Source organism: Calidris pugnax, unplaced genomic scaffold, assembly GCF_001431845.1.
Source record: "Calidris pugnax isolate Ruff unplaced genomic scaffold, ASM143184v1 scaffold63, whole genome shotgun sequence".
Classification (NCBI taxonomy): Eukaryota; Metazoa; Chordata; class Aves; order Charadriiformes; family Scolopacidae; genus Calidris; species Calidris pugnax.
In genome coordinates, this window is record NW_015090852.1 from 3518002 (window position 1) to 3544659 (window position 26658).

The 26658-nt window shown below is 41.8% G+C and overlaps 1 protein-coding gene across 1 annotated transcript; it reads left to right on the forward strand.

The window, feature by feature from the left end:
* The first annotated feature begins 2793 nt into the window (after positions 1-2793).
* METTL11B (methyltransferase like 11B) lies at positions 2794-25392 on the forward strand. Its single transcript, XM_014943319.1, has 4 exons — positions 2794-3037; positions 10615-10790; positions 16917-17166; positions 19751-25392. Exons 1-4 carry the CDS (start codon positions 2794-2796, stop codon positions 20023-20025), a joined length of 945 nt encoding a protein of 314 aa, XP_014798805.1. The 3' UTR covers positions 20026-25392.
* Positions 25393-26658: the final 1266 nt, after the last annotated feature.

A 26658-nucleotide genomic window follows, 5' to 3' on the forward strand; every position in this document is an offset into this window, starting at 1 on the left:
GGAGAGAGCTTTGCTGGGGCACTTGGTAGGCACCAGGGAACCCAAAGAGAGAGTTAAGCCCCATTTGTGCACAGAAGGCAGGAGAAACTGTGCCCTTTTCTGCTTTTGCACTTCATGCCCTCCTCGTGAATGCAAAGGCCTGGGTGCCTGTGGACCTCATAAGTGTCAAAGCTATGGGGAGCCCTGGGGCTGTGGTCCCAGTGCCCTCCACAGTGCTGTCCCAGCGTTTGACTCCACTAGGGTTTAGGTTTCCTGCTTGGAGTCACTGCTATCTCCAAGCATAGGGGTCACTTTGTTACACAATGGGCATTGCCAAAACTACAGGCATGACAAATGTGTAATGTGGTGTCAAATGTGGAACAGGTGGGTTCTGAGTTCCTCGGGGTGTCTTTTGTCAGTGATAAAGTGAGCTTGTGCAATGTCTTTCCAAAGCATTAACATGCTGTCTTGACGCATCCGTTCCTGGCACACTAACTGGCGAGTGGCTGAAAATAGATAAGCAAAGTGAAAGGGCCAGATTTGTGAGAAAACCAAAAGATACACCAGGATTGTGTCTGGGCCCAGATACTTCAAAATGAGTTGGAGAGAGCCTTATGCTTGTCTGATAGATACATAACCAGGAAGAAATTTGAGACTGAATAATTAAAGGGATGGCTGAAGTTTCTAAGGCTGGCCCTTCCATCTGTTCAAGGAAGGGCTCAGACTTTGGTGCAGTGGCTCCAGAGCTGATGTAACCACTGCCATGATCCAGCTCTCCCCACCCCATGCTGAAGCGTGTGTTTCTGCCTCCCTTCCTGCACTTGTATGGCAATTGCAAGCTCTGCAGTAAGCTGGTTCACAGTGCTGATCTGACAGAAAAAGCCAATTGATGCAGCAAGCTGAAATGGCTCAGCAGAGACCCCAACAGAGGAATGTGTGAGCAAGGAGAGGTTTGAGTGTAGAGACATATCTTCTAGTACTTAGATTACCTTTGGCCATCATAGAACCACCTGCAGCACAACTCTCTGACAGGATACAGGGAGGAGGTAAGGCTGCTGTGTATTGTGGCTGTGTGGCTGCCTCCTCCAAGCTGCAATCCCAGGTAGCTGTTCCAGCCCCTGTATTCTAGTACATGACAAATTCCTTTGTGTCAGCTGTGGGCTGGATTGGAGAACTGAACCAACTTGAAAGAAAAATAAGTATATTTTTCTGAATTATCTTATTCACTGATCTGTTCACCAGCACGTTTGCGTGATCCTGTGAAGTGGAACAGCTCAGGGAGCAGCATGCCAATGAAGTTAGGTGAGAATGAGTAGTACAGGATGGTAGCTGGGGAAACAAAAAAGGTGGTAATACCCAGGGATGGTTTTGCCCCCAAATAATTTTAGTAAGTAATATCAAAGCAGAGATACAGAGATTGCTCCAAGGAAGTGAGTCCTGTTGTAAAATGTGTTTTAATTGATGCATTGCTAATTCTACTTAGCATCATAAAATGTAGACAGAGATTCCCTTTAAAGAATGCACTGGTGCCATCAAATTACTAGCTATTTTCCGTGGTGGAGGCTAGATCGTCTTTGTTCTGGTCTTAGAAGCTTGATCATGTATTTGTTGGGAGTTGCAGTACTGCTCAGGACACATGGCAGCCCTTTTGTATTGAAAATCGGTGGAGGCTAGATTGTCTTTGTTCTGGTCTTAGAAGCTTGTATTTGTATATTTGTTGGGAATTACAGTACTGCTTAGGACACATGGCAGCCCTTTTGTATTGAAAACATCCAACTTTCTGATCACTTGTTGCTGTGTTATAGTGTACCTACACTGCAGACAGCTGGAATAAACAGCTTCAAAAGGAGAAAGCCCCATGAGCTTGTGGAGGTCAATGCAGTCAGTACAGAGCCCCCATCTCTTTGCCAGGAACCTTTGCAACTCAGGAGGCTTGAAGCTGTACCGTCAGGTGTCTGAACTACCAAGGGGCAAACAACGTTTTGGGACATAGTTATGATATACAGTCCCCTTCAGCAGCTTGGCATTTTCCATCCCAGAAGCAATTCAGCTTCTCACCCTACTCCCCTTCTTATAGAATTTTGCCCGCTGTAGTGGCCTGAACCTCCTTCCCTTTTCCCAGCTGATGTGTCTGCCTGTTTGTTAATGGGCAGTGTATCTCCTTTTGTTCTTCTGTGTATTTTGTTAACTAACTCGAAAAAGCTCTTCCCCTTCCCTGGCTTTACCATTCCTGTGTTCTCAGACAGCAATTTCTTCCAGCTAGCCTCTGCTGATGAGATGGTCTGTACCATTAAAACAGACTAAATGAGCCCAGGCAGAATTAGTGCACAGAGAGTGCCTTGCTCTGCCATACACAGTGGCAAAGCATGGAGTTTATTAGGAGACACAGTTTGTGTAGAGGCATGGCCATGTTCTGCCTTCTGGCCTCCCTCTTGGGTGCCCTGGACTGAAAAAGCAAGGGAGAGACAGAGAAACAAAATTGCCTTGTGAGATATAAAAGAGGGAGATGGGAGATCCTGGATTGTATCTGAGTTCTTTTGAAGAGAAGGCTGAATAGATTAGGAAACGCATAATTGAATTAAAGCCACTGTTTTTTTTGGAGTAGATAGGCTTTTATCCTGGGTAAGCAATTTCCTGGTTGAGTTTTTTATCACTTTCCAGCACCTGCTCATTTCAGAGGGCGACACTCCAGAGATTACTCTGAGCCCGTGCCAACAGCCAGCATTTCTCACTCCCCTCTTGCCCGCCTCCACCCCCTGCACTGCTCTAGACACACACCCCGATATAGAATGACAGCACATTGCCACAATTTAAATGACGCTGTCTCTGCCTCTTCGGAAGGACAGATCCTCCAGAGAGCACCAGCCACAGAAACTGTCCGCCCTTGCAAAAAACTTCTTTATCATGGCGTATAAAGCTGCCCATTTGGCTTTTAAGTCGCGCTGGCACAAGACAGACGAAGAACTCTGTCGGCACAGTATGTCCTTCATCTTGCATAGGGCAATCCAAAATGACTTCTTTCAGAGTTACCTTTATCTGCTGGAAAAGCTTCCCCTGGGTGAGTAGCTGGTGGGGAGGAGCGTTGGTGTGCGTGTGTGACTGTGCTCTGGAGAGACGTATCATGTTAGATGGTAGAGTGCAGACACATTAATGACAAGAAGTAGTAGTTTTTAGAAGCCCAGCTATAGAGAATATAGTGCTAGCTAAACCTTTTGGTACTCTCTCACTCAGCTCCCTCTAATTAAGTACCCAGTTGTTTTACCTAAATACTTCACAGATCGTTAGAGGGGGTCAAGGGAGACACCACAAGAGTGAATGAATTTTGATTTGGGATTGATGGTACCTTTTTTTGTCACAGTTTAAGTAAAACATGAATTGACCTGTTGGGAACTTGGAAGGACAAATGCAAAACTAGCAGAGCTGACAGGCCTTACTTTCTGCTGCCTGATACCTGTTTTGTTGTCATTTGGTGTGTCCTTAGCCTTGTCCTATGTATTGTTTTGGATAAGTAATGATTTTTAAATTTTTTTAAAGAGGCTTTGTAATCCAGATCTCTGCAGCAGGCTGTCTAGCCTACTGTTTGTTACCTGGGAGGAAAATGCTTCTAAAATGTTTGTTTATAGGTAAATTTCAGCAAAAGCCTCTGGTACAGGATGCCAAGGCATTTTTTTTAGATGCAGAAAGTGATTTCTTATGGAAATTTGACTCTGAATAAGAATGAAAATTTCCCTGGGGCACTATAGCTAAAAAGTAGATTTTACTTGAGTTTGTATTGCATTAGCATGTCAGTTTTTAAGGGGAATTATTCAGCCTCCACTCGCTGTTAGAATTATAGGACATTAAGATGGAAAGGATGCGCTCTTTGTAGTGAATTCTTGAGAGCTGCTTCCTAATTGAAAGATCCATTTAGACGAGTAGATTATTTTACCTGATTGTGTGAAACTATACAGACCACAGTGAGAAGTCTGCTCAAGATGGTAGAATTCATGAGTCCTGTAAAGAAAAAAGGCATTTCCATGTTATCTTAGTATTTTGATGTGGCTTTTAACATATGGCAATATCTGCAGCTATTTAAAATGAAACATGGAACATAAATACTACTATCCCCAGTGAATATCCCTATCCCTAGCTGTGAACGGTGGAAAGGAAGGAAAGATGGAAAGGAAGGAAAGTCAATTATGGGTCGCTGTAATCTGAAGAAGTCTATGAAAATGTTATTCTTTCATTTGTTTTGAAAATAAACATAACATATTAGAAACTGAGCAGGATTTCCTACAATGTAACTATTAGTGTAAGTGCTAATAGATTATTTTAAGGCTAGAGGGTACCATGATGAACATCTAACTTAGAATTTCACATAAAAGTTCCTGCATCATGCTTGTAACATGACTAGGTCACAGTATATATTTATGAAGACAAAAATACCTTAGTTTAAGGTCTGCAAATGACTTAGAATCCATCAGTCCATCATTAAGCTGTTTCCAGGCCTAATTGCTTCACTCTTGTAAAACTATATTTTATTTCTTGTCTGAATTTTATTTGAATTTTCATTCCCAGCCAACAAGCTTCATAAATTGTTCCTATCAGACTATTGAACCCCTCTGCTAGGTTTTTCATGACCTGAATCATTAAAATGTCACTAAAGAATTTTACAGCTAATTGCCAGCATATCCAAATTAATTTGACTCTGTGGAAAAGGTACTGTGAGTTCAGCGTTCATGTGAACATGCAGTATGGCTGTTACTCCATGGTTATTGTCATGGAGTAAAAGTGTACATAAGGACAGGTACTGTGGGGTAGCTCATGCGCTGTGAATACACGTCCAAGAAACTTCACAGCTTGCTAGGATGTCACGGTCTGCATGGGTGGACAATCAGATGGGTTAAAAGTGATTGGGTTCTTAAAGTTGTGGTCAAATCTTGAGGTCAGTAGGGGTACTGCAAGGGTCTGTACTGGGGTCTGTCCTGTTTAACAGCTTTATCAATAACCTGGAGGAAGTGAAGGACTACTTGCTCATCATATCTGCAAATTGCAGCCAGCTGGCAGGACTTGTCCACAATTTCTAGGTCAGGACTGCCATCCAGAGGCACCTAAATAGGCCAGAGGAAAGAGGCAGTGGGAACCTAGTGAAATTCAAATTCACTGAAATTCAAAGGCAAATGCCAAGTCCTGCACCTAGAAAAGAAGAGCCTTTGGCAACAGCAACACGGGCTGGGCAGTAGCTGGCTGGGGAGCAGCCCTGCTGATAGGGCTTTGATACACAGCAATTGAACGTGAACCAGCAGTGGGTCCTGTCAGCAAAGGCCAACAGTATCCTGGGCTGTATTAACAAAGGCATGGCTAGTTGATCAAGGGGAGTGATTTATCACCTTTTATGCAGCAGTCATTAGACCATATGCATGGAGTCTTGAAGTCCCGGTGCAGGAAATGACATGGAGTGAGTTGGATGACCTCCAAGGTGGTGAGGGAACCAGAGCACATACCCTATAGACTAAGGGAATGGGACATGTTCATACAGAAGAGACAGCTTCAGGGAGACCAAATATTAGCCTGCCAGTCCCTACAAGAAGATCATGAAGATGGAGCTGAGCTCTGCACAGTGGTGTGAGGAAGGAGAACAGGAGACAGTGGCTGTAAATGGAAACAAAAGTTCAGACTGACTATGGTGGTGTGAGGCAGGAGGACAGGAGACAGTGGCTGAGACAGTAAATGGAAACAAAAGTTCAGACTGACTATAAGGAAAAACGCTTTCCCCTTGAGGACGTTGCAACAGGTTGCCCAGAGAGGTCTACAATTCTCCATCACTAGAGGCTTGTAAAACTCAGCTGAATAAAGTCCTGATGAACCTCATCTGACCTCATGTCTATCCCTGCTTTGAGCAGAAGTTTGGACTAGAGACCTCCTTAGGTCCCTTCCAACCTGGATTATCTGGTGATCCAGTGCTTTCTGTGGTGGAGAGGACAGAATGTGGCGTGTCTGAACATCTCTGCAGAATGACAGTTCAGTTCTCTGCTGAATACCAGTTCAGTTCAGAGTGCAACTGAGCAGAATTTTCCAGTTCAGTTCAGAGTGCAACTGAGCAGAAATGAACTGAACTTCTCAAGCTTCAAGACTAGATTCAGATATCTCTGTGTAAGCAGTATTAAACGTCTAAAGCAACACTAAGACTGTGACCTAGCAGGGTAGTTAAGCATGTCCTTAACCCTATACATGAATAATAACACTGAAATCAAGCTTCAAATTGAAACTTGGAGTGCTGCCCAGGGTCAGCAAGGTCAGCAAGGTAGAAGGCTTGCTTCAAGCTATGCTAACTCCATGCTCTCCCCACTCCATTGCTAGCTTCAGTGGTGGAACACTTTTAGGCATGTTTACTTAGGAGCTGAGCATATCTGGTATCACAGCCTGTTAAGAGAAACATGTCACTTTTACAGACCAGGGTAACATTTATAAATAAAAGACATGAGTAACTTTAGGCCCTGATCCAACAATGTACTTAAATGTGTGTGAATGCCCTTAAGCCCAGGGGACTTTAATGGAGCTACTCACATGCTGGAAATTATGCGTGTGTTTACATGGGCTGTGGGACTCAGTGCCAGTGGAGTGAGATCTGCAGTGGAAAACTTAAGATGATCGGTCCATAGAGACAAATATTCCCATGTGTGAGGCATGTGTCTGTAAGTAAAATTTGCTGTGGGGGTGGGCTGATGTTCGTCTTCTATAAAACAGAATTTAAATGGTTCTTGGACCACAGTGGAGAGGTGAATTCTACCCTGCACCCAGATAACAATTTTTCAACTGATGCACAAAGCAGATGTTGCATTTAAAAGCGAATACTCGGCCAAACTGGAATTAGTTCAATATCTTGCAGAAAGCAGTTGCAGCCACAAAATAATGTTCACAAATAAAAACTTCAAAAAAATTATTTGCAACATTTACTTCTGCCAGGGAAATTTAGCTGAGTAAACCCTGCAACCAAGAACTGTAAGACAGTCTACTGCAGGTTGGGATTGCATCCTGTTGTATGTATTACGTGGTCTGTTTATCTAGAGTTTTAGATCAGATGCACTAGGGAACAAAATTTTGAATGGATCCATAAGAAAATATTAGAGATAATATTTTGGACTTTGCAGGGCAAAAGGGCTTGGGTATATACTCTCTGTCTAGTCCAGGGGTTAGCATTCAGCTGTAGATCACCACTCTGCATCCAGACTGTGTTTGCAGAGACTGAAAATTATTAACATCTCATGACTATGGAGTGACCTTTAGGGCGCCAGTTCCTGCTCTCAGCCTGCTTTTGCAACGGGTTTTTTTAGCCATCTCCACTGGGGCACTTGCCAGCAGATTCAGCTGAGAGACCAAGTGTGCCATGAAAAAAGTTTCTTCTTACTTTACTAGAAACACATTTCTAACCTTAAACCTTACAAGTGACCTGCCTTAACACTGAAAACCTTGTCTATGAAAGACAGCTGCTCCCCCCGTCCCCAGTCTCTGAGAGACTTGTAGCCTCCATCATCCTGTCCTGCCTACGCCCTACTTTACAAAGTTCATTGAAATCAGGCTGCATATCTCTAACAAGTATTTCATTTCCTGATGCACAAGATAGTCCCACATAGGTCATGGAAAGGGAGATGCCTCTGGCTAGACAAGTCCTGTGATGAGGTGGAGGCATGCTGGAGCAGAGCTGCAATACTAACTGCCACCAAGGACATATGTACCTCCTCACACTTCTCTTTTCGGGTAGATTCCTGCAAGCTGGCAAACCTGCCTCTCCCTCTGGTCCTGCTGCTGGAGCCTGCATGCCAGGCACAGCTGCGAGGCAGATCAGAGTTGGGGCTGATTGACTGTGTCAGGAAAATTGAGTTGTGCATTGGGAGAGTTGGCAGTGCTGCAAATATATGAGAGGGAGGAGTAATACCAAGGGAGAAAGAGGTTGGAAATCATCTGCATAGATTGCACACTACGTGAGTGAGACTGTGGGTCGGTAGGAGAAGACTTTGGGTACAGTGCCACCCTGTACTTCAGCCCGTATCTTTGCGTGCCTTCAGGTGGGGGAGTTGCATGAAAAGATATTTGCAGAGTTTGATGGGTAGAGAAAATCCTATGGATACTGAGACCAGAGCTGGTTTCAGATGCCAGCACGTAAGGCAGGGCTCTGGGGCCCCAGCTGGCCCAGGAGGAGACCAGTCAGCTGTTGTATGCATGCAAGTCCCGGCAGGCATTCTGCAAGCCTGGTGCTGGTCTGGTTCTGAGTGAGAAATCTGAGAGCACACGCTACAGATCTGATATCCTGAACAGCATATCATCCCCACATGTTGCCTTGGGTCAGGCTCATGTTTTGAGTAGAAGGACTCAATATTTGTTGTTCATGCTGCCAGCTGCCTGCAGCACCCTGCCGTAGTGTGCAGACAGCCTGTAAATGTCTTTCTTGTCAGTCTAACAGAATGGGATAAATCCCTTGATAGGTCCCTTGATAGGTCCATTAAACAAGCCCTAGAAATCTTCACTGGACTCTTACCTGGAAGATCTACGTCCCTTGATAGGTCCATTAAACAAGCCCTAGAAATCTTCACTGGACTCTTACCTGGAAGATCTTGCAAAGCCAACATGCAGGGATTCAGTTCTGTTCACCAGACCAGGCTGGCATCTGAAATGGAGAAAAAAGAGACACAGAGTAAACAAGATGGTGCCACTCCTGGGGAAAGATGGAGATCGTTTATTGGAGGAATCACAGCCACTGATGAGTCTTTTTCCCAAGCTCTGGAAGCCACCATGGCCAAGTTATGCTGGGGATTGGCTGCTGCCCCCTTTGTATTAATTTCTTCAGCTAAATGTTTTCTTCTGAGTATGTGAATATAATCAGTGGAGTGTGTAAAACTCCCAGGTTTGACCCTTGCTGGGCTCAGTGCTTCTTGTGGTATAAATTTCTCAGGCATAACATAAATGTGTAATGGATTAAAGCTTTAATAGTATCCGTTCGGCAGTTGACTTAAGCAGGTGATGACAAGAGGGGCTGGTAATGCTGCTTTTGTTGGATGAAGGATATGCTGGGCATGCTGCTTATGTGTAACCCAATAGCACTATTCTGTTCCGAGTGGTCCTTGGTGGTAATTATTCCTCATCCTACTTCCTTTGTCCCCCCCTCATTTGCCTCCAAAATGTCATTCTCCTGCTGAGGATGGGCAGGCACACACTTATCATTCCCTGCTGAGCTTGCTTGCCCTCAATAAATACATTCCAGGCTTATATTCAGGGCCTCTGGCCTAGCTCTCATCCTCTGTGTGGAGGGCCTGTTCCCCAGCCGGTATAAGCAAGGCATGGCCTGTTCATACCCTTCCTAGGGCGACCAGCAGTGCTCCCGTGGATATTTAAAGATGCAGTGACAAAGCACTGCTCCCTGGTCCTTCTGTGTGCGCAGCTGGCAGGGAGCTCTCCATTTCCATTGTCATTAACCCAGAAGATGTTTGCTGCCAGCTCATTTCCAGTTCCTTAAGCACGCTGGGAATCTGGACTCACACTGCAAGGTGGTGCTCGCAAAGATTTGTTCCCAGTGTGACTCCGTCCCTCCTCATTGCTTTGCTATCGTAGAAGGCCTTGTAGTTGTGTTTTCCTTGGAAGGTCTGTCTGGGAATAGCTGCGTGTCATACACACACAAAAGTGCCTGGACACCTGTATGTGTGCAGGAGATAGTAAGAGGTTCTGGTTTCCAAGCAAACTGTTTATGGCCTGCCTCAATCCAAACTTTGGAGCTGCAAAACCTATCTACTTTTGATATGGTGATGCACATTGTGTATAGAAAAACCCAGGAGGCAGACGATAGACCTCAGTTTTTTAAAGAATAGAGGAAAATAGCCTTTCACCCAGCAAAGCTCACAAGTTTTAATAGAACAGCTTCAAACTTTTGATTGCTGTATATTACCAGCAAAATAGCAAAGCATGGAAAAGAAACATACAAGCCTCTGGCACACAGGAACTTTCCAGTATATCACCCACTGATTATCTTGCTCCTTGATCTGTGCCAGATGACAGTTTAGACCTGTCTCTTCTAAATTGTCTCCCTCCCCTGTATACTCATTTTGACCTGAGACTACCATCTGCTCTGTGGTTCAGCTTACTTGTAGTGCCACGGACCGTACAGTATCTCTAAAAATAAACCAGAGCAAGCGCCTCATTCATCCACTCTCTTCTTGGTGCACTCTCCATGCAGCTGTCAATGGCTAGAAAGCATACATGGAAATCTGCAGAACAGATAGGTTTGTGATAGCAGAAATTATGACCCTGCATAGCAATAAATGCCGCCCATAGCTTTTCTGGGAGCAAATCAAACCCCTTGTTCTCTTTGGCATGTATGTTCACTTCAAACTTGAAATGAATTTACTGATGTGAAAACATAGTGTGATGACAAAATCGATGTCTGAGCCTGGGAGGCACTGAATTTGCCCAAGGGGGCTGTGTCACTAAGGTCTTGCAGGATTAAATTCAACACCTTTCTTTCCATCTTTGCTTTAAGAAGCAGAGGTTTGGTGATTTGAAGGCTCAACTTAAGTTTATAGATCTTGGTCATCACTCCTCCAGAGCAATAAACTAAACCACGAATATCTATCATTAACAATAAAATAGTGATTTATCTGCTTGCAGTGAAACTTTACGCTTTGACAAGTCAAGTTATCAATGGGGAGATGCAGTTCTACGCCAGGGCCAAACACTTCTACCGGGAGGTGCCAGCCACAGAAGAGGGCATGATGGGAGACTACATTGAGCTCTCCAATACAGACGTTGAATCCTCCAGGGAGTTTCTCAGGAAGTTTGTTGGGGTGAGTCATTTAATCCCATCTTCTGCAAGAAACAGTGGTGGTGTGTCATAAATGACATGCACTGTGCCCAGTCACATATATTTAAAATGGCACCATATGTCGCAACTGACTGTCATTGGGTCTAGTAATGTGTTCTGCCAGGTCATGCATCATCACAAACACACATTTTGCCTGGCCTTATGTCATTGTTTACCTGGTTTGCATCCTTTTTCTTACACTCCAAAGCTGCAAAGAGGATTGTGTGAGGAATTCTTGTAGCTGTGTTTGGGTAGGAGATTAATTCTCAGAGCAGGTCTGGGACCTTTCATGATAAAATCCTTGCTGGCTTCAGTGGGAGATTTGTCTGTGCAAATTCCTGCAGTCCATTTGGGAAAACAGCTGAGACTAAATGCCAAGTTTCTGTTTTGCTTATTTATAGATATTTCTGAGAATGCTGCAACAAAACCCAGCCCTTATCCTCCTCCCCCCAAACATTAGGAGTATGTAGAATAAGCTATCCATTAGGAAAATATTTTCTTGAACATTCAAGTGTCACTGGGGACATTTGCAGACAGATTTCTAAAGGTCTGTGAACATCTTCAAAGGTCTGCTTTGACCTGAGAGGCAAAGAGATGCCAAGTGGGGTTTTAAAAGCACCTACAGTAGCAATATCACTTTGGCACTTAGGTTTCAAAAAATCCTGTTGATGCCTAAATGTGTCTGTGGGAATTTGCAAATCTTTAAAAGTGTGGCCTGACGGTTTTCTGACTGCCCTTCCCTTTTCCCAGTGGAAAAGCCCACTAAATTAGCTCAACAACAGTATTAGATGCTCAAGAGCCCACAAAACTAGAGGAAAAAACAAATTTCTTAAGTTATCCCACTCACAAAATGACTAGTTCTATATAATGCTACCAGAGATCTTTCATTTTCTGCTCAAATGTACAAATTTGGAATAGCCAGATGACCTTTTTATGGTCTTAATGATCCACTGTGGAAAAAAAGCTCAATAGGTTAATTAGATGTTGTGTATCAAAAAGGGCAGTTTAAATGGATTGGGATGGAAAATGAGTGTGGCTTAACAACAGATAGAAATCCTTACAGCAGTGAAGGGCAACTGATGGCAAAGTTTGCTGTGCCTGACAGAGGGAGGCTTTTGGAGCAGTGAGATGGCAAAACACAAGTGAACAGCTATATATTTTTTAATTAACCGTCATTTGTATTAATGCTAATGGAAAAAGGCTTCACAAGATTTCAAAGCCTCTCTGCATCAGCCTTTCTACAAACACAAAATAAGAAAAAAAAAAAAAGTTCAGCAAGGCAGCTGAAGCTGATGGTAGAATGGCATTTTCAGAAAAAATTAAATGCAACTTACAAGTCTAGAGCCAGCTCAAGGCATATTCTGTAAATTTTACTCAAATCTTGTTTTAAGGACATTTGTAGAATTCAAGTGGTGCGTAAGCTTGTACTCAGGGACAGATTTCACGCTTCCTAGACATCGTAGATTCAGTTTCCTGAACGGCAGGTTTGTATCACGCTGTTACACTTTCTCATCTCCAAGACCCGAAAAGGAAAGAAGTACAGTCTGTAGCAGAGTTTCACATGCCAAAGAGAGATCATACCCAATGCATCAGGTGTGATGACAGATACAAAATACTCCAGAGCAGTGTTTCTACTCCTATTATTAGCCAGGGATAGAAAGGATACTCTGAATGGCCAAGATCAAACAGGGCAGGGGGAAAAGGGGAACAGAAAGGAATCTGCATGTTTTGCTAATTCTGATTTAGTTTATTAAAGCCTGTCCTCTCTTGAGATACAGTCAATTGGTTATGTTACTTATGGTTTATTTTCCTTTCTTACTACTGCAATTTGAATCCTACTCAACCAGATACAAATATTTACTGGCTTTCTGTAGTACTGCCTTTATTGTACAGCTAATTTGAGTTGTGGCTTCCCAAGTTTATGGCTCTATGAGTAATTTTTTTTTTCCAATAAGGTGATCAAGATAGAAACAAGCAATTTGCTTCACCCTAATATAAACTATAATTTCATTTTTAAAGAAAAGTTTAACAAAATCAGAAAACAGGAAAATGAGTTTCAGATCAACTGAACATACTTCACTTAATTTCTTTATTGTTTTACCCTCTGAAAAACTTTTCCCTTTGTTTTCAAGAGTTCAAGTCAGTTCCAGAATGAAAAATGCTGTTTAGAAATGAAAAGTTGACAAGTTATTTTTTTTTCCTTGAAAGTCGTGAAAAAGAAGTATCTTGACATTTTCAACATTCTTTCCCAGGTTTTTTGGCTATAACTATTCTCTAGATTTGAAATATCAATTTCACAGAGAGTTTTATTCTTCCAAAACTTTATTTTCTGGCAAAAACTAGTGCTCCTTAAAAAACAGTTGCCCAGTTCCACTCAAATTACCCCTCCTGAGTTAGTTTGGCTGGTGTGGAAATGCCACACAGTGACATTTCCCTTACATGACTGATGTTGCATACCTTCATGTATGGCATTTCTTAGCATGATTCTTAGCACCACTGTAAACTGAGCTACAGATTTCTTTACCGTTGGAGAATTTATCTTGCCTGGGCACATGGAAGGAATTACAGAAAGGACTAAGGACTTCACTTGTATTTTAGCCTGTCTCCTTCCCAGGCGAGTCAAACTGAGTTAAAAGTGCCACTGTGCTCAAGTTAAGAGGTTTTATGTGTGTGTGGGCAGAACTCAAACCAAGAGCAACATTACTTGAGCCAACAGTGCTGTTCAGACAAGCTACAGTCTGTCTTAGGTACAGTCATACTTGAAGGGTTATCAGCAGAGCTATAACACCGCATATTTATGGCAATGTATTTATGCCAGTTAAAGCTTTGATGTCCACATAGACACTGTGTTTTCAAGTGCTTATCCGGAGGTGATGTGTTAAGAAAAGAAATAAAGAAAACAAAGAAACCATTACTTTAGAAACAGTTGTGAGCTATAGGTGTGTGAAATAATACAGATGGAGATTATATTAACTTTATAGCTCCTTTTTTGCCCTAAACCCTTTTTCCCTTTCTTGCCCTCAGTTCACCTGCCTGATTGGTTACTTGCAGAATGAAAAGCTTCTCAAAAGTGAGTTTTCTCCTGTTTGATCAGGGGGATGGAAGAGACATTGTTGAAAAGATGGGTTTTGTGCTTTGTTTTTAATTTAGAAAGAAAACCACTGTGATTTTTTTCTATTTCTTGAACTCCAGTTTCTTTTTTACCCGACATATCTACACCGCCTTCCTGTCCTTCCAAGACCTGAAGTAGCATCAGGAACATATTCCACATCTCTTTTATCCCTAAGGAAATTTGTGAGTGCCCTATTTAGCTTTACAGAAGAATTTTTGTGTGTGTATGTGTCCTAAATGATAGTGATTCTGAGTAGTGGGAAGCAGGTAATCAGAGGAGCAATCAATCTTAAATTCTGAAGCCAGTTCTGGCTTAAAATTTTCACTTATACTATTTTTTTAAAGAGTCTGATTTTCAACTCAATTAGGCTTTTGGGAAAATGATTGCCTTCCAAAGCAAATGTTAATACCCTGTCAAAGCTCTGAGCACTTCCAAACTGAAAATATATTAGCTGAGCATGGAATTATGTCAACATTTTCATTACAAATGGAGCCGTGGTGCTTCACAGGGCTTCTCAGCTGACTGCCTGATGATCTTGCTCCCTTTCAGTGAAATGTGGGATCAAGCTTCGTCTCCCATGATTGTTTCTTTTCCTACTTGTTGATAGCAGCAAATGGAGATGTGTCATCAGAGGTCCTTGCTGTGACACATCATGGGAGATGAACTCCCTGTTTCAAGTGAGGGACTGTGACTGTAAAGAAGTGTGGCCAGCAGGTCAAGAGAGGTGATTCTGCCCCTCTACTCCCCACTCGTGGGACCCTACCTGGAGTACTGTGTCCAGCTTTGGAGTCCTTGGCACAGGAAGGACATGGACCTGTTGGAACGAGTCCAGTGGAGGGCCACAAAGATGATCAGAGGGCTGGAGCACCTCTTCTATGAGGAAAGGCTGAGAGAGTTGGGGTTGTTCAGCTTGGAGAAGAGAAGGCTCCAGGGAAACCTTATAGCAGCTCTCCAGTACCTAAAGAGGGCCTACAGGAGAGGTGGGGAGTGACTCTTTTGTCAGGGAGTGTAGTGGTAGGACAAGGGCTAACAGTTTTAAACTGAAAGAGGGGAGATGTAGATTAGATATCAGGAAGACAATCTTTCCTGTGAGGCACTGAAACAGGTTGCCCAGAGAAGTTGTGGCTGTCCCATCCTTGGAAGTGTTCAAGGCCAGGCTGGATGGGGTTTTGAGAAACCTGGTGGGAGGTGTCCCTGCCCATGGCAGGAGGGTTGGAACTTGATGATCTTTAAGGTCCCTTCCAACCTGAACCATTCTATGATTCTATGACTATAGGTTCTTTGAAACACAAATGTCAAAGAGGTTATATGACTTTCTGTTGAATTCCGTTAGTTGCTTTGATAAATCATCCTGATTTTCTCACCAGCTTTCTCAAAGATTTTTACTTAATCACATCACGGTAGGCCTGTTTATATCTGCCAGCAAACAATATGGAAATCCACCTTGTAACGATCCAAGACACAGTTTTTTCTCCTTTCATGAGCTTCTTGTTTCAGCTTAGTCTGGTCCTTAGTAAAAGCCACATGCCCCTAAGTGCAGCCTGTGAATGAGGAATGTCTCACATTTTCTGGCTAAGTACAAACAGGTAGTCTCCAGAGTCCAATAGGGTTGAAGGCCTGTGGACTCTTGCACACATCAGGAGATTAATCTTCCTAGGTATACAAATTGGGACCAGCAGCCCTGGAGACTGGTGAGAGCCTTTGAGGTCCTTGTGCTCTTTCTACAGTTACTCTGTGTAACCAGATGCTCAGCCAGGCTATTCATAGTCATGTCATTGACAGTACTGTCCTTTGACCTTAATAATCTACTGAATTACCCACTGAAGCAAGGCCAAAAAAAGCGGTGAGTTACGTGATTTATGCTTGGTCATTACAGAGGGGGTCTCCCAATAAGCAGGAAGAGCAAGACTCTTCCTGGGTTTATTTCCTTTAAGAGCAGTGAAGTTGCAGCAGGGACTTTGGCCCATAGCTTTCGCTTCAACACTCAGTTCCAGGGACAGGGAAAAGGTGTTTACATTTGCTTTTAATATATTTGTTTAACAGATAACTTTGGCCAGGGGAGCTCCAATCCCACAGTCAGTGCATGTACAGACTTAAAATTTCTGTTTTACAGAACAGCAGTAGGCTCTTAAGAGCCTTTTTATAGCTAGAATGGAAGCTTTAGGGGTGAAATACAGCTTTCATTATAAAGCTCCTTTTACAGTGACTCATTATTTTCTCATGGACATAGCCTTTGTTCCACATTTTTTCATGTCTGATCTCTGTCCAGAGATTATATTTATGAAGAAAAAAAGACCAGCTAGGCAAAATCTACTCAATCATCTTTCTTGTCTCTATGCCTAAAAAAGAAATTCTGTTTATGCTCCGGTCCAAACTCTTCCAGTTGTCATAAGTTACCTACAACTCCAAGATCTTTGTTGAAACATGACTTCTTTTGAAAACTGCACTCTGATCCCAAGGATGCTGTGTGTCTGCAGAGATGTCCATGGTCACCTCGGGAGTTCTGTGCTGCAGAAGTTAAGTTTTGCATGCAGTATTGGTATACACTTACTTTTTTGTTAGGCCCTTACAGGGCTCAGAATGAGTCTTATCTAATCTAGCCACGTAGTTGGCTGCAAGGTATGAATATTTGACAGGTAAAGTTGCAAGGACTTTACAAAGACCAGTGGATCTTCTGAGAAAGCTAGGAGCTTGTGAAAGATAATGTCTCTTCTTATAACAAGCAAAAACTTACTGTATGGAATAAATGCAGGGCTGCAATGAGGAAGTCCCATCAAGAGCAACCTGGGAACACAGCAGCCCAGCTCAGCTCACACATAGGTACCCAAAGCTGTATTGATACTGTCCTAGGTTCTTGTTAATCTTGCAACAGCTCTGCACAAGTAAGGAGACAAGACACTAGGCTTGGTGGACTAAAGTCTATAGGGGATAACACAGTTGCTGTGATCTTTCAGGTGGTATTTTTCAAATTTCAAATTATTTTCTTGTATCCCACAGGGGGTGGGGAAAGCTGGCACCAACCGCGCCCTGGACTGTGGCTCTGGGATAGGTCGGATCAGCAAGCATGTCTTGTTACCAGTTTTCAAGAGCGTGGAGCTGGTGGATATGATGGAGAATTTCCTGGCTGAGGTCCCGAACTACCTGCAGGGCAAGGAGGACAGAGTAGAGATGTATTATTGCAAAAGCCTCCAGGAATTCACTCCAGCCCCACAAAGATATGATGTCATCTGGATTCAGTGGGTTTCAGGTTAGTTCAGCATGATTCATCCAGCCCAGCATCTCAGAGAATCATACAGCCTGTGCTAAAGTTTATGTTAAAAGGAGGTTCTCAAAACTTTGGGACTGCTTCCTAAAATCTCACAAGAGACTTCTAAGAGTTCTCCTCAGCCACATGCATACTGGGTACAAATCAAGATGTTTTTTTTCAGGTCATGTACTGGAGGAAGTTGCATGTTCTTGGGCAGTAGTCTGCATGCTAATGTGCAGCTGAGGAATAGGCCTTATATATGGGTTTTCTTGAGCAGGGATCCTCCTTAGATGGCAGTGCTTCAGACAGATATATGGGGTTGACCTCACCTGTGAGCAGGGATATCTGAATCTGATGATTATCGAAATTTGGGGGTATTTCAGGAAACAATCTGAAAAAAAAGCCATAGTGAAATCACCTATACCTATAAACCAGATCATGTCTTACACATGCACTGGTGCTTATCAAACAGGTTCCCTTAGCTATGTCCCACACTACCCCTTTGTATAAAAAATATGAGCTTCTTCTCTGCAGCCACCCCAGTGAATGCCCTGCAGCATTAAGAGCAGCAGACTGGTGATCAGATAATGTGGGCTATGTTCCTCACCAAAAAAAAAAAAATCCTTAATTTTTTCTAGGAAACCTGCTGCAGTGCCTAACTGTCCTTCCAGAAAGAATGTTTTATCCTAATCTGTGAACCTAGGTGTCCATGGCACAGTTTCAACTGGCAGAAGTCATGATTTCAAAGCACAAGAAGAGGCCTGAACTCTCCAAAACCCTAGAAACAGTTTCTTGCTAGGCAAAAAGAAGCTAAAGGTAGAGAGATTAGCACAGGAGATGGTTTTATTCAGGAACACTTATACATAGTCTTAAAAACTAATGAAACTGAGCTGCTTAGAATAGGTCTTTACTGCTGTACAAGCAAATTTGCCTTTGTGTTTTTGTTTTTCTTGAATAATCAGTCATTGTGGTAAATGTAGCTCCTGGCTCATCTTTTGAGCAAATCCAAGTCAACATGAGACTGAATGAGCTAAGACTTGTCTGAGGCTGTGCTGATCAGCTGTGGCTGCTAATGAAGGGAGCATATGCCTTTTCTTTAGCATAGATACAGATCTGAATCTCCTTCCTCCATCAATTTCAATGAAATATGACATGATCCTAAGTATTGATCAAACTTCTACCCCTATCTTGAATTTGGCTGAAATATGCCAACAAGCTCAATGCCTTTCTGGTGGAGCAAGGGCAGGACTACCTGGTAGAGGGCAACACCATGAAGATCTCATTTTCTTAGGAAACTAAGCTAAAACCTGAGTTAAGAGAACGTATAGTTCCAAATTAGGTGTTCAGAAGCTTCAACGAATCTTGCCGATGCAGTCTTGATTTCTCTTATGTGTGCATATGAGCCCAGGCTGTTATTTATGAAAAAATAAAAATGCAAATTTACATTTAATGTAGAAATTACCATTTTTTTTCAACTTGAAAGGTATTCGGCTTTAGGATTAAGGACTTTTTTCTCTTTTGGGGTGGGGTGGTTAAAGAAACCTGACACTCTATATCAAAATGTGGTTTTTGAAATAACAACTTCCATTTATAAAAGTTTAAATCTTCCATCAAGAAAACTAAATATTTTGACTAGAAAATACAAATGATTATTTTTTTTCAAGTTTTTCATTCAGTTTCTGACCATCTGTCCTTGTTAATTCATTTTACATGTTTCACGTGTGAGAGTTCTCATTTTGCTCTTCTCTGAGCCCTGCACTACTTATCCCACCATAACAGAAGTACTGATCTTTGAGAAGGAAGGATAAACAACACAATCTCAGTAACATATTGGAAAAAGTAGTATTTTTAAATATATATGGCATATACAGAAATCACAACAGTATGGGATAATATAAAGAGTTTACTTGGCAGTTTGGAAGGTTTTGCATTCCTCACTGCATTGTTGATCAGGAAATCCTGTGATGGGTACATTATATTACACAAAGTTGTAGAGATTTGTAGCATTAAAATTCAGAAGGGACTTTTAAAGTATCTAGTTTGACCTACTGTAGATCACAAGCTATTACATTCATTCCTTTACCCTTGTACTGAGCCAGTAGTTTGTGTTCAATTAAAATGTATCTTGAGAAATTCAACCATGCTTGATTTGAGGACTTCAAGAGGTGGTGAACACCACTTCTGTTGGTAGTTTCAAACGGGTAATTACTTACACTGTTAAAACAGTTGTCACTTATTTCCAATATGAATTTGTTTGGCTCCAGCTTCCTGCCACTGATTCTTATTATGACTTTAACCACCAGATTAAAGAACCCTTCAGCACCCAGTATTTTCTCCACTATTCCCATTGACTTCTGTCCACATCTGTTCCTACTACTAATATGTATCCTAAATATTGATTTGAGTTTGTAACTGCTGATCTCATTGATTTGTGCAAGGTTTCATGATTCAATCTGTCAGGACTAGAACTTTTCCTGCAATAAATAGGGTATGGAGACTCAGATCAAGGCACCATTCTGATGTGTACAGGGGGAGTCTGTTTGAATGGTTAATAGTGATCTATTTTCCGTCTTTTCATCTGTAGGATATCTGACAGATAAAGATCTCCTGGAGTTTCTCATCCGGTGCCAGAATGGCTTGAAGGATAATGGTGTTATCATTCTCAAGGACAATGTAGCCAGGGAGGGCTGTATCCTGGATTGTCTGGATAGTAGTGTGATCCGAGACCTGAACATCCTCCACAGCCTCATTGAAATGAGTGGACTCACCATCCTACAAGAGGAGAGGCAGGAGGGATTTCCTGAGCAGTGTGTCCCTGTCTGGATGTTGGCCATGCAGAAAGGCCCTGGCCATTCCTGATTGCGTAGTGAACCTGCAGAGACTGGACTATGGATGAACCGCAGGACTGGGAAGGAAAAAATCATCTATTAGAATCCTCCTAACTATGCACTGCTATGACTACAAGTCTAGGGCAGCAACTCCTAAAGGATGAGGAGAGAATTATGATTGAGCCAGCTTCTCCAGGGAACAGCCTGCTTCTGAATCCTGCCTGCTTCATTGTTCTCTCCATTTTAAAAAGTCTTTCTAACAGCTCCTTGTCAGATCTCTCTTTCATTAAGGAGTTGATACTGGACAAAACTCAACTAATAGAAAATAATTAGGTCTGAAGTTTCTGTAGTGGCTAATACATTCTAGGGTGTTCTGTATGAGGTGTTAACAAATAAGCCTGTTTTTTACTATGGTGCTTAAATCTTTCTGGAATTTAAGAAGGATCTGTCAGATCACTGAAGCAGGGAATTCAGATAACTTGTGGAAAACCTAACCCAAATTCTGACTGTGATCACTATCTGTACTTTAAAATATTTAAACCGAAAATGTAAGGAAGGTTTTAGCCATCTGTCGGCATCAGCTGTGGTTTGTTTTTTTTTTTCCATTTTTGTCAGTTTGGATAAAAAGACAACCTGGTTAATTTTACATTTTTAGGAACTTCTTTATCCTCCTGGTGTTTCTGTCATGAAACAATAGTGGAGCATAAGGGTTTTCACACTCCAGGGGAAAACTTAGATGACAAATATATGCATGTTTGCATTGAAATTTTGTGAAACGATTGCCCCACAAATTACATTCTGGAAAATATTTTTTCAAAATGTTCACAGTGGAAACCACTTGAAAGCTTCTCTTTATTATTCATACCACTGTAAATTTCTTTCTTTCCCACATTCAGAACAAGTCTGGCACCATATGCAGAGCTAATGGGATTTCATGGGGTGTTAATAGTAAGACTGTAAGAAGAACTAATACAGTATTGTATTAATTAACAACTGTACTAAACTGCAGAGGGTGTTAGTGGAACCCAAAAGCATCTATGATTTATATTCAAACAGCAGCTGTATAAGCCTGGATTTGAAAATATTAACACGCATACCATCCCCTTAAGGCTCACAGAAATGACACATTAAGCTCCTTGTATTCTTCATATAGGTGCAGAAAGTGCTGTGGGAGGACAGAAGTTCATTTTGCAAAAAAAAATAAGAATTTGAAATTCTGCTTCATACTGAATGAGGACAGGGAGGGAGAATTTTGAAATTCTTTATGAAGGAAAACCACACAACCACAGAGTTTTCCAAGTTGATTAAAATTTTTCATTCAGACAAAATCAAATGTTTCTTTTGAATTGAACTTTTAAAATAATTTGCATTTAAAATATTATTAAATGCAGTAAAGAGAAAATTAAATATGGCGTGTTCAAAATTTTAGAAATTAATGATAACATTAGAATGGACTGTTCTGACTGTCAGAATTTTTATCATGTTTTATTCCCCTGAAATGCACTTCTAGCAAAACTTATCAGACCTTTCAAAGAGTTGCATTATGACAGACCTCCATGTTCTGATGGAAAGAGGTTCTATAAAACATCCTCCACATGACTGTAGGCATAATTGTCTGTGTCAAATACTGTCATCTGTGTTAGATTAACTCACATAGAGGCCTGAAGATAACAAGATCAGGGAACCTCTCAGCTGGATTTTAGTACGCTGTGCCATCCTTTGATAACAAATCTCCAGTTTTGGTTTTAATTGCATAACTCAACTTCTCTAGCAATATGGTTGCATATGTTGAGAATTTCCAATTTAGAGGGCTTCCTGCTGTCAAATCTTATTCAGTAATTGTTCTCTTAATATGCCATTGCTAATTGTAGCATTAAGGAAAACAACCTTGGTGATTAGGTGAATATTCTGGTGTGTCATATAACCTAGAAACCTATGGTTCCCATGACACAGATGCTTCTGGGATTTTTTGGCTAATTCTTCCATTCTAATCAACTGGTAATGGACGTAAATTTAGTATATAACATTGTTAAAAACCCTAGGTGAACACTTACGTTCTGGAATTGTCGGCGGAACTAATCCCCTATAGAACTGTATCCCCTTTAAGCCACTACAATGCTTTCATTCTGCCAAGGCTGCTAAAACCTGATGTGGTCTTTGCATGCATCTGAGTACGTGCAGATATCTGAAGGAGACCCAGTCATTTGTTTTCCAGAAAAGAGGCATCTGCCCTATAGTTAGTAACACTGGTTAGCAATAACAGGAAAATATTTAAAAAGCCTTTATGTGAATGACAAATTAATTTGTCCTTCATCATTTTTTTTCTTCCAGCCAGAGACATCTGCCATGGTGCAGAATGCTTGGGGACTGCTGGAGATCCTAGTACAATCGTGTCTCTGCCAGGCATATCTGAACGGTCCCTACAATGGTGAGAGAATGGTATTGTGGAAATAGGGATAATACAAATCTAAACAGCTGCCACATCTCACAGGACAGAATATATTAGCTGTCCACTTACACACCAGAGTGAGTGCAGTTCGGTAATGAAAGATGTGGTTCCAAGATGGATATAGAACATAATGTAGTTTAGGATGAAAGGCAGAATATAAATGACTGGTATTGTTATCAGTGAAACACATTTTTCAAAGTAAAAATATTCTTCCCGTATTTTGTACATCTTTCCTATTTGAATCTCCAGAATACATATACATAAACATATAATGAGAATTGGTCCCTTAACTATGTGAGAACAGAGTCAAGTAAAATCTTAACTTAATAGGAAACCCCATATTTCATGGTTCCCACATTCCTGGAAATTAATGTTTCATGGCTATGTTGCTTCCACAGTAAAATATTAAAGCTTTTCTGGTGACATAGTGAACCTCAAGAGTAAAGAAACACAAGCCCTCCAAGGGTTTAAATGCATGAGATTGCTGCAGACTGAATAATATTTTGGTTTCCTCCTTTTCCAAGGTATAATTTAGTTCAAGAACTCCAGGTCAACCAGTGTAGGCCACCCTTAAGTGTTCATGAATTTGGGTAAAGGCCAGTCTTGGCTTAAAAGTTCAGGGCTCTCTGGACTTTACCATAGTATATAGTAATAGTAATGAATCACAAATTTAAAACAGAAGAAATCAGTGTATCAGTTGCTCTTTGGTGTTCAAAGACTGGTTAATCAACTCAGATGCTCTGCCTCAACTTTCAGGTTATTTAAACCATGCATTTAAAGAAGTCTTTAGCTCATCAGATTGCAGTGGGACTTTGAATCCCCTTTGTTTGGTGCTCATTTAAGACTTGTTCCCAATCCTGACATCGCCAGAAATTTAATCCAAGATCAAGACCCTGGCTGAGGCAAGGTTCACAGAATATTTAGGGTCCTTCAAGTGCAAGCCCTCATTCATCAATGATAGGTAATTACTGAAATTCCCAATTAGTCCTTCAATCAGATGTTTCTCCTGGGCAGCCACTACTCATGTAAACGCTTAGCTGAAGGGCAATAAAGCCCACTTCTGCCGCGTCACCAGCAAAGTTCTTGGTAAAGCTTGGTTTCCCCAGATCAGGTCCGGTGCTTCTAGTTGTGTGACTGGAGGCCAAGTATTATCTTTATTATGTGAATGTGTGGTTCCTTGCGAAAGAAATCCTCAAGCACTGGCAGTAGCCCCAAAATGCTACTGTAACCCAAACAAAATGTAAGGAAGCAATTATTACGGCAGTCTGAACAGCAATCCCAACTGTGCAGCTCCACCAACCATCAAAGCTCAAACTATTTGTGTTGTGAAAGCAACTTACACATGACAAATGTCCTTTTATTCCTAATTGGAAGAGAGAGCCATCATTTTGAAACATACCATTAAATGGATGTTCTAAACTATATTTTTTTCAAAAATACTGAAATTACCATATAAAATATTTTTAGGTTGACTTTCTTGTTTGGATGTTTATACAATCTAGTCTAAACTAACATGTTATATGAGATAATAATGTAGTACATTATATCATACTGTAATAAGTGAAGTGAAATATTAGTTTCCTACAGAATACAGTACATTCCCTGCCCCCAAATTTAGTGAAACAAATCAGCAATTTCCAGAGGAAACAGTCATTTCAAGAGGAACAGTCCTGTCAAGAAGTATTTGCCCAAGTTCTCCAGATGGACTCCATCCATTCAGGCAGCTTGCGGTGGGTTGGTCCAGGCAGCAGCCACTTTAGCCTCTTTGACAGGCAAGAAGAAGAAGCTGGCACCTCCAGAGCAATTCAGACCAGCTCAGAGCTGAACTGGCTTGGTATTTCTGACAGTCTCTCCTCTCCCACATGGTTGTGCAGCAGGAATGAAAGTGCGTCCTTGTTATAACCAGTCCAGCACCTTCATTGTTAATGTCAAACAGAAGTGCAGTGTGATCTGAGGAGCTGTGACTCTCAAAACCAGGAGAAGGCATGGACTTTGATAACCAAACTCCCATTAAAAATCAAAGTCAGGGTACTGGGGCACTACCTTAATGGGAGCAATATGTCACTGTGTAATGCCAGCTGAGAAAAGCTTTGCCAGTTATTCCACTGAGTGCCCTGAGTACCTTTATGCCATTCAGTTGTTTTTTCCACTCTCTTAATCCAGGCTCCCCAGAGCGTTTACGATGGCATATCAGACCATAGGCCTGTCCAGAGGAACTTGACTGTTATGTGTGATTAAAACCAGTTGTGTTGCATCCCATCCCTCTTCTCTTCCTTTGATGCTTCTTCCAACTTGCCAAGAAAATCCCTCCTCCACTTGCCAAAAATGATTTGTTCTCTGTGGACATCACCACATCTCACTGAAGTAAAACAGATTACCTTTGATTTTAAGAGGAGGTAATTCTGTTTATCTGAGAGCAATAACAACACGCTGTATTTCAAACATACAGGTTAATACCTGTCTCTTTCAATTGATATCAAGTAGGCACTTCCAGACCTTTGTACCAAACAAAGCTCACGTTCTCATCATCACCATAAATAACAATATTTTTATGACACTATACATCCCTAGACCTTGAAGCACGTGTTACCATTGCGTTTGGGTTCAGGAAACTGAGGCACAGAAGGGTGATCTGGGCCGCATTACAGCTTTACCTACGTGGTAACTGTGAGTCATCAACACCTCCACAAATCAGGCCACTACAAGAACTACAGAATGTTTTGCAGGCAGACATAAACTTACTCCGGTTATGCTTGGAGCAGATTGAAACAGCATGGTTGTGGTTAGCCTGCTTATTAGGCCAACCTGATACGTCATGCAAAGAGAGGGCTCAGGCTGAACATTATGCTCATGAACATAAACAACTTCTTTTCCTCTGAAAGCGTTGGAAGAACAACCTGGTGTATGTCTGCAGCAAAAATAAAGACAGAAAGTTGGTGGAAAGTCTCTCTTCCCTGTATCTCTCTTCCAAAAATGTTGAATTTGAAGGCATTTCAAACTGTTGTGGTATTTTCAGGTTCCTGAGACTAAAGTTTTTAGTGGCATTTGAAGATGCAGAAGACTAAGTGAACTGTAGCTTAGCATATACCTCTTGGTATTTTTGGATGCCTATAAGTCTCTGAAGATTTGGCTTGTAGGAGCCTCAGCTTCACACAAAACTACATTTCCAGAATTCTCCAGGAGATCAAGCCTGAATGCATTTAAGTGCCTGTGAGTGGAGGTAGGCATCTAGAGGGATTTTGAAAGCATTTGGCCAATTCAATCAAAGCTTAGCATCACTGCGTCTTTGAAAACAACTCAGGGAGATGTGGGCACCTTAAGTACAAATAATCTCACTTGATTTGAGACACCTAAATATAGATATCTCATGTAAGATAATTGTCTAGGCTCTCTTTGCAGTCAGTGGAGAAAAACTGGCCCATGCAAGAGACAGTCATGGCAGGCCCATGCATTCATCCCATTCTGGATAGAAGTATTACAGGTCAAAGCAATAGCAAAGTCCTTCTGAAAGCTCTGTTTAACTACCACTTTCCAGTGACTTGAACTGATTTGTAGGTACATTACGCCTGATTGTTCCCCTCTCCCTAACCTCTGACAGTGCCCTATGAATGTAAAATCCTGATTCAGGGGCTGTTTCTCCCAAACCTGTAGCAGGGATTCCCAAACAGTGGCACACAAGCCACAAGTGCTGTCAAGCCTCTACAAAGTGATACACAACACTTTCTGAGCAGCCCTCTGTGTGCACGTGCAGCCTGATGCTGCTGGGAGTTTCCTGCTGTTGCTGCTGCTGGGACCATACTCCAGCGTGGAAATCCTCCCACACTCCTCCAATAACAGAATAATAAACATACAGCATCATCAACTCCAGAAAGTCAAAAACCACAGATCTAGCTTCAAAATTGTTGTTTGGAAGACTTATCTGTGTATACACACATGGTTAACAGTTCTACAGATGTACATGTACTACATACATGTAGTATATATGCAGTTTCTATTAGCCAAGGTGACCTGTGGTCCTTATGTGTGGCATGTGTGCTTTTCACAAGGCTTCTGCGGCAGTGGAACAGGACTGCTATGCAATGTGGACCCCCAGCCACACAAAGAAATGGTCTGACACCATTTGCCAGGGCAGCTGTTGCTGGATCAGAAGCGGATGTCATCTGCTCAACCTGGCTGTATCCCAGTACTCCATGGCAGGATCTCTTGGGTGACAAC

What these genes read in the sequence shown, in the direction of transcription:
- METTL11B (XM_014943319.1), top strand. Translation starts at nt 2,794, where the DNA reads ATGACGCTGTCTCTGCCTCTTCGGAAGGACAGATCCTCCAGAGAGCAC. An exon ending in GCTGGAAAAGCTTCCCCTGG is followed by an intron (nt 3,038 to 10,614) that starts GTGAGTAGCTGG and finishes ATCTGCTTGCAG; the next exon opens with TGAAACTTTACGCTTTGACA. An exon ending in TTCTCAGGAAGTTTGTTGGG is followed by an intron (nt 10,791 to 16,916) that starts GTGAGTCATTTA and finishes TGTATCCCACAG; the next exon opens with GGGGTGGGGAAAGCTGGCAC.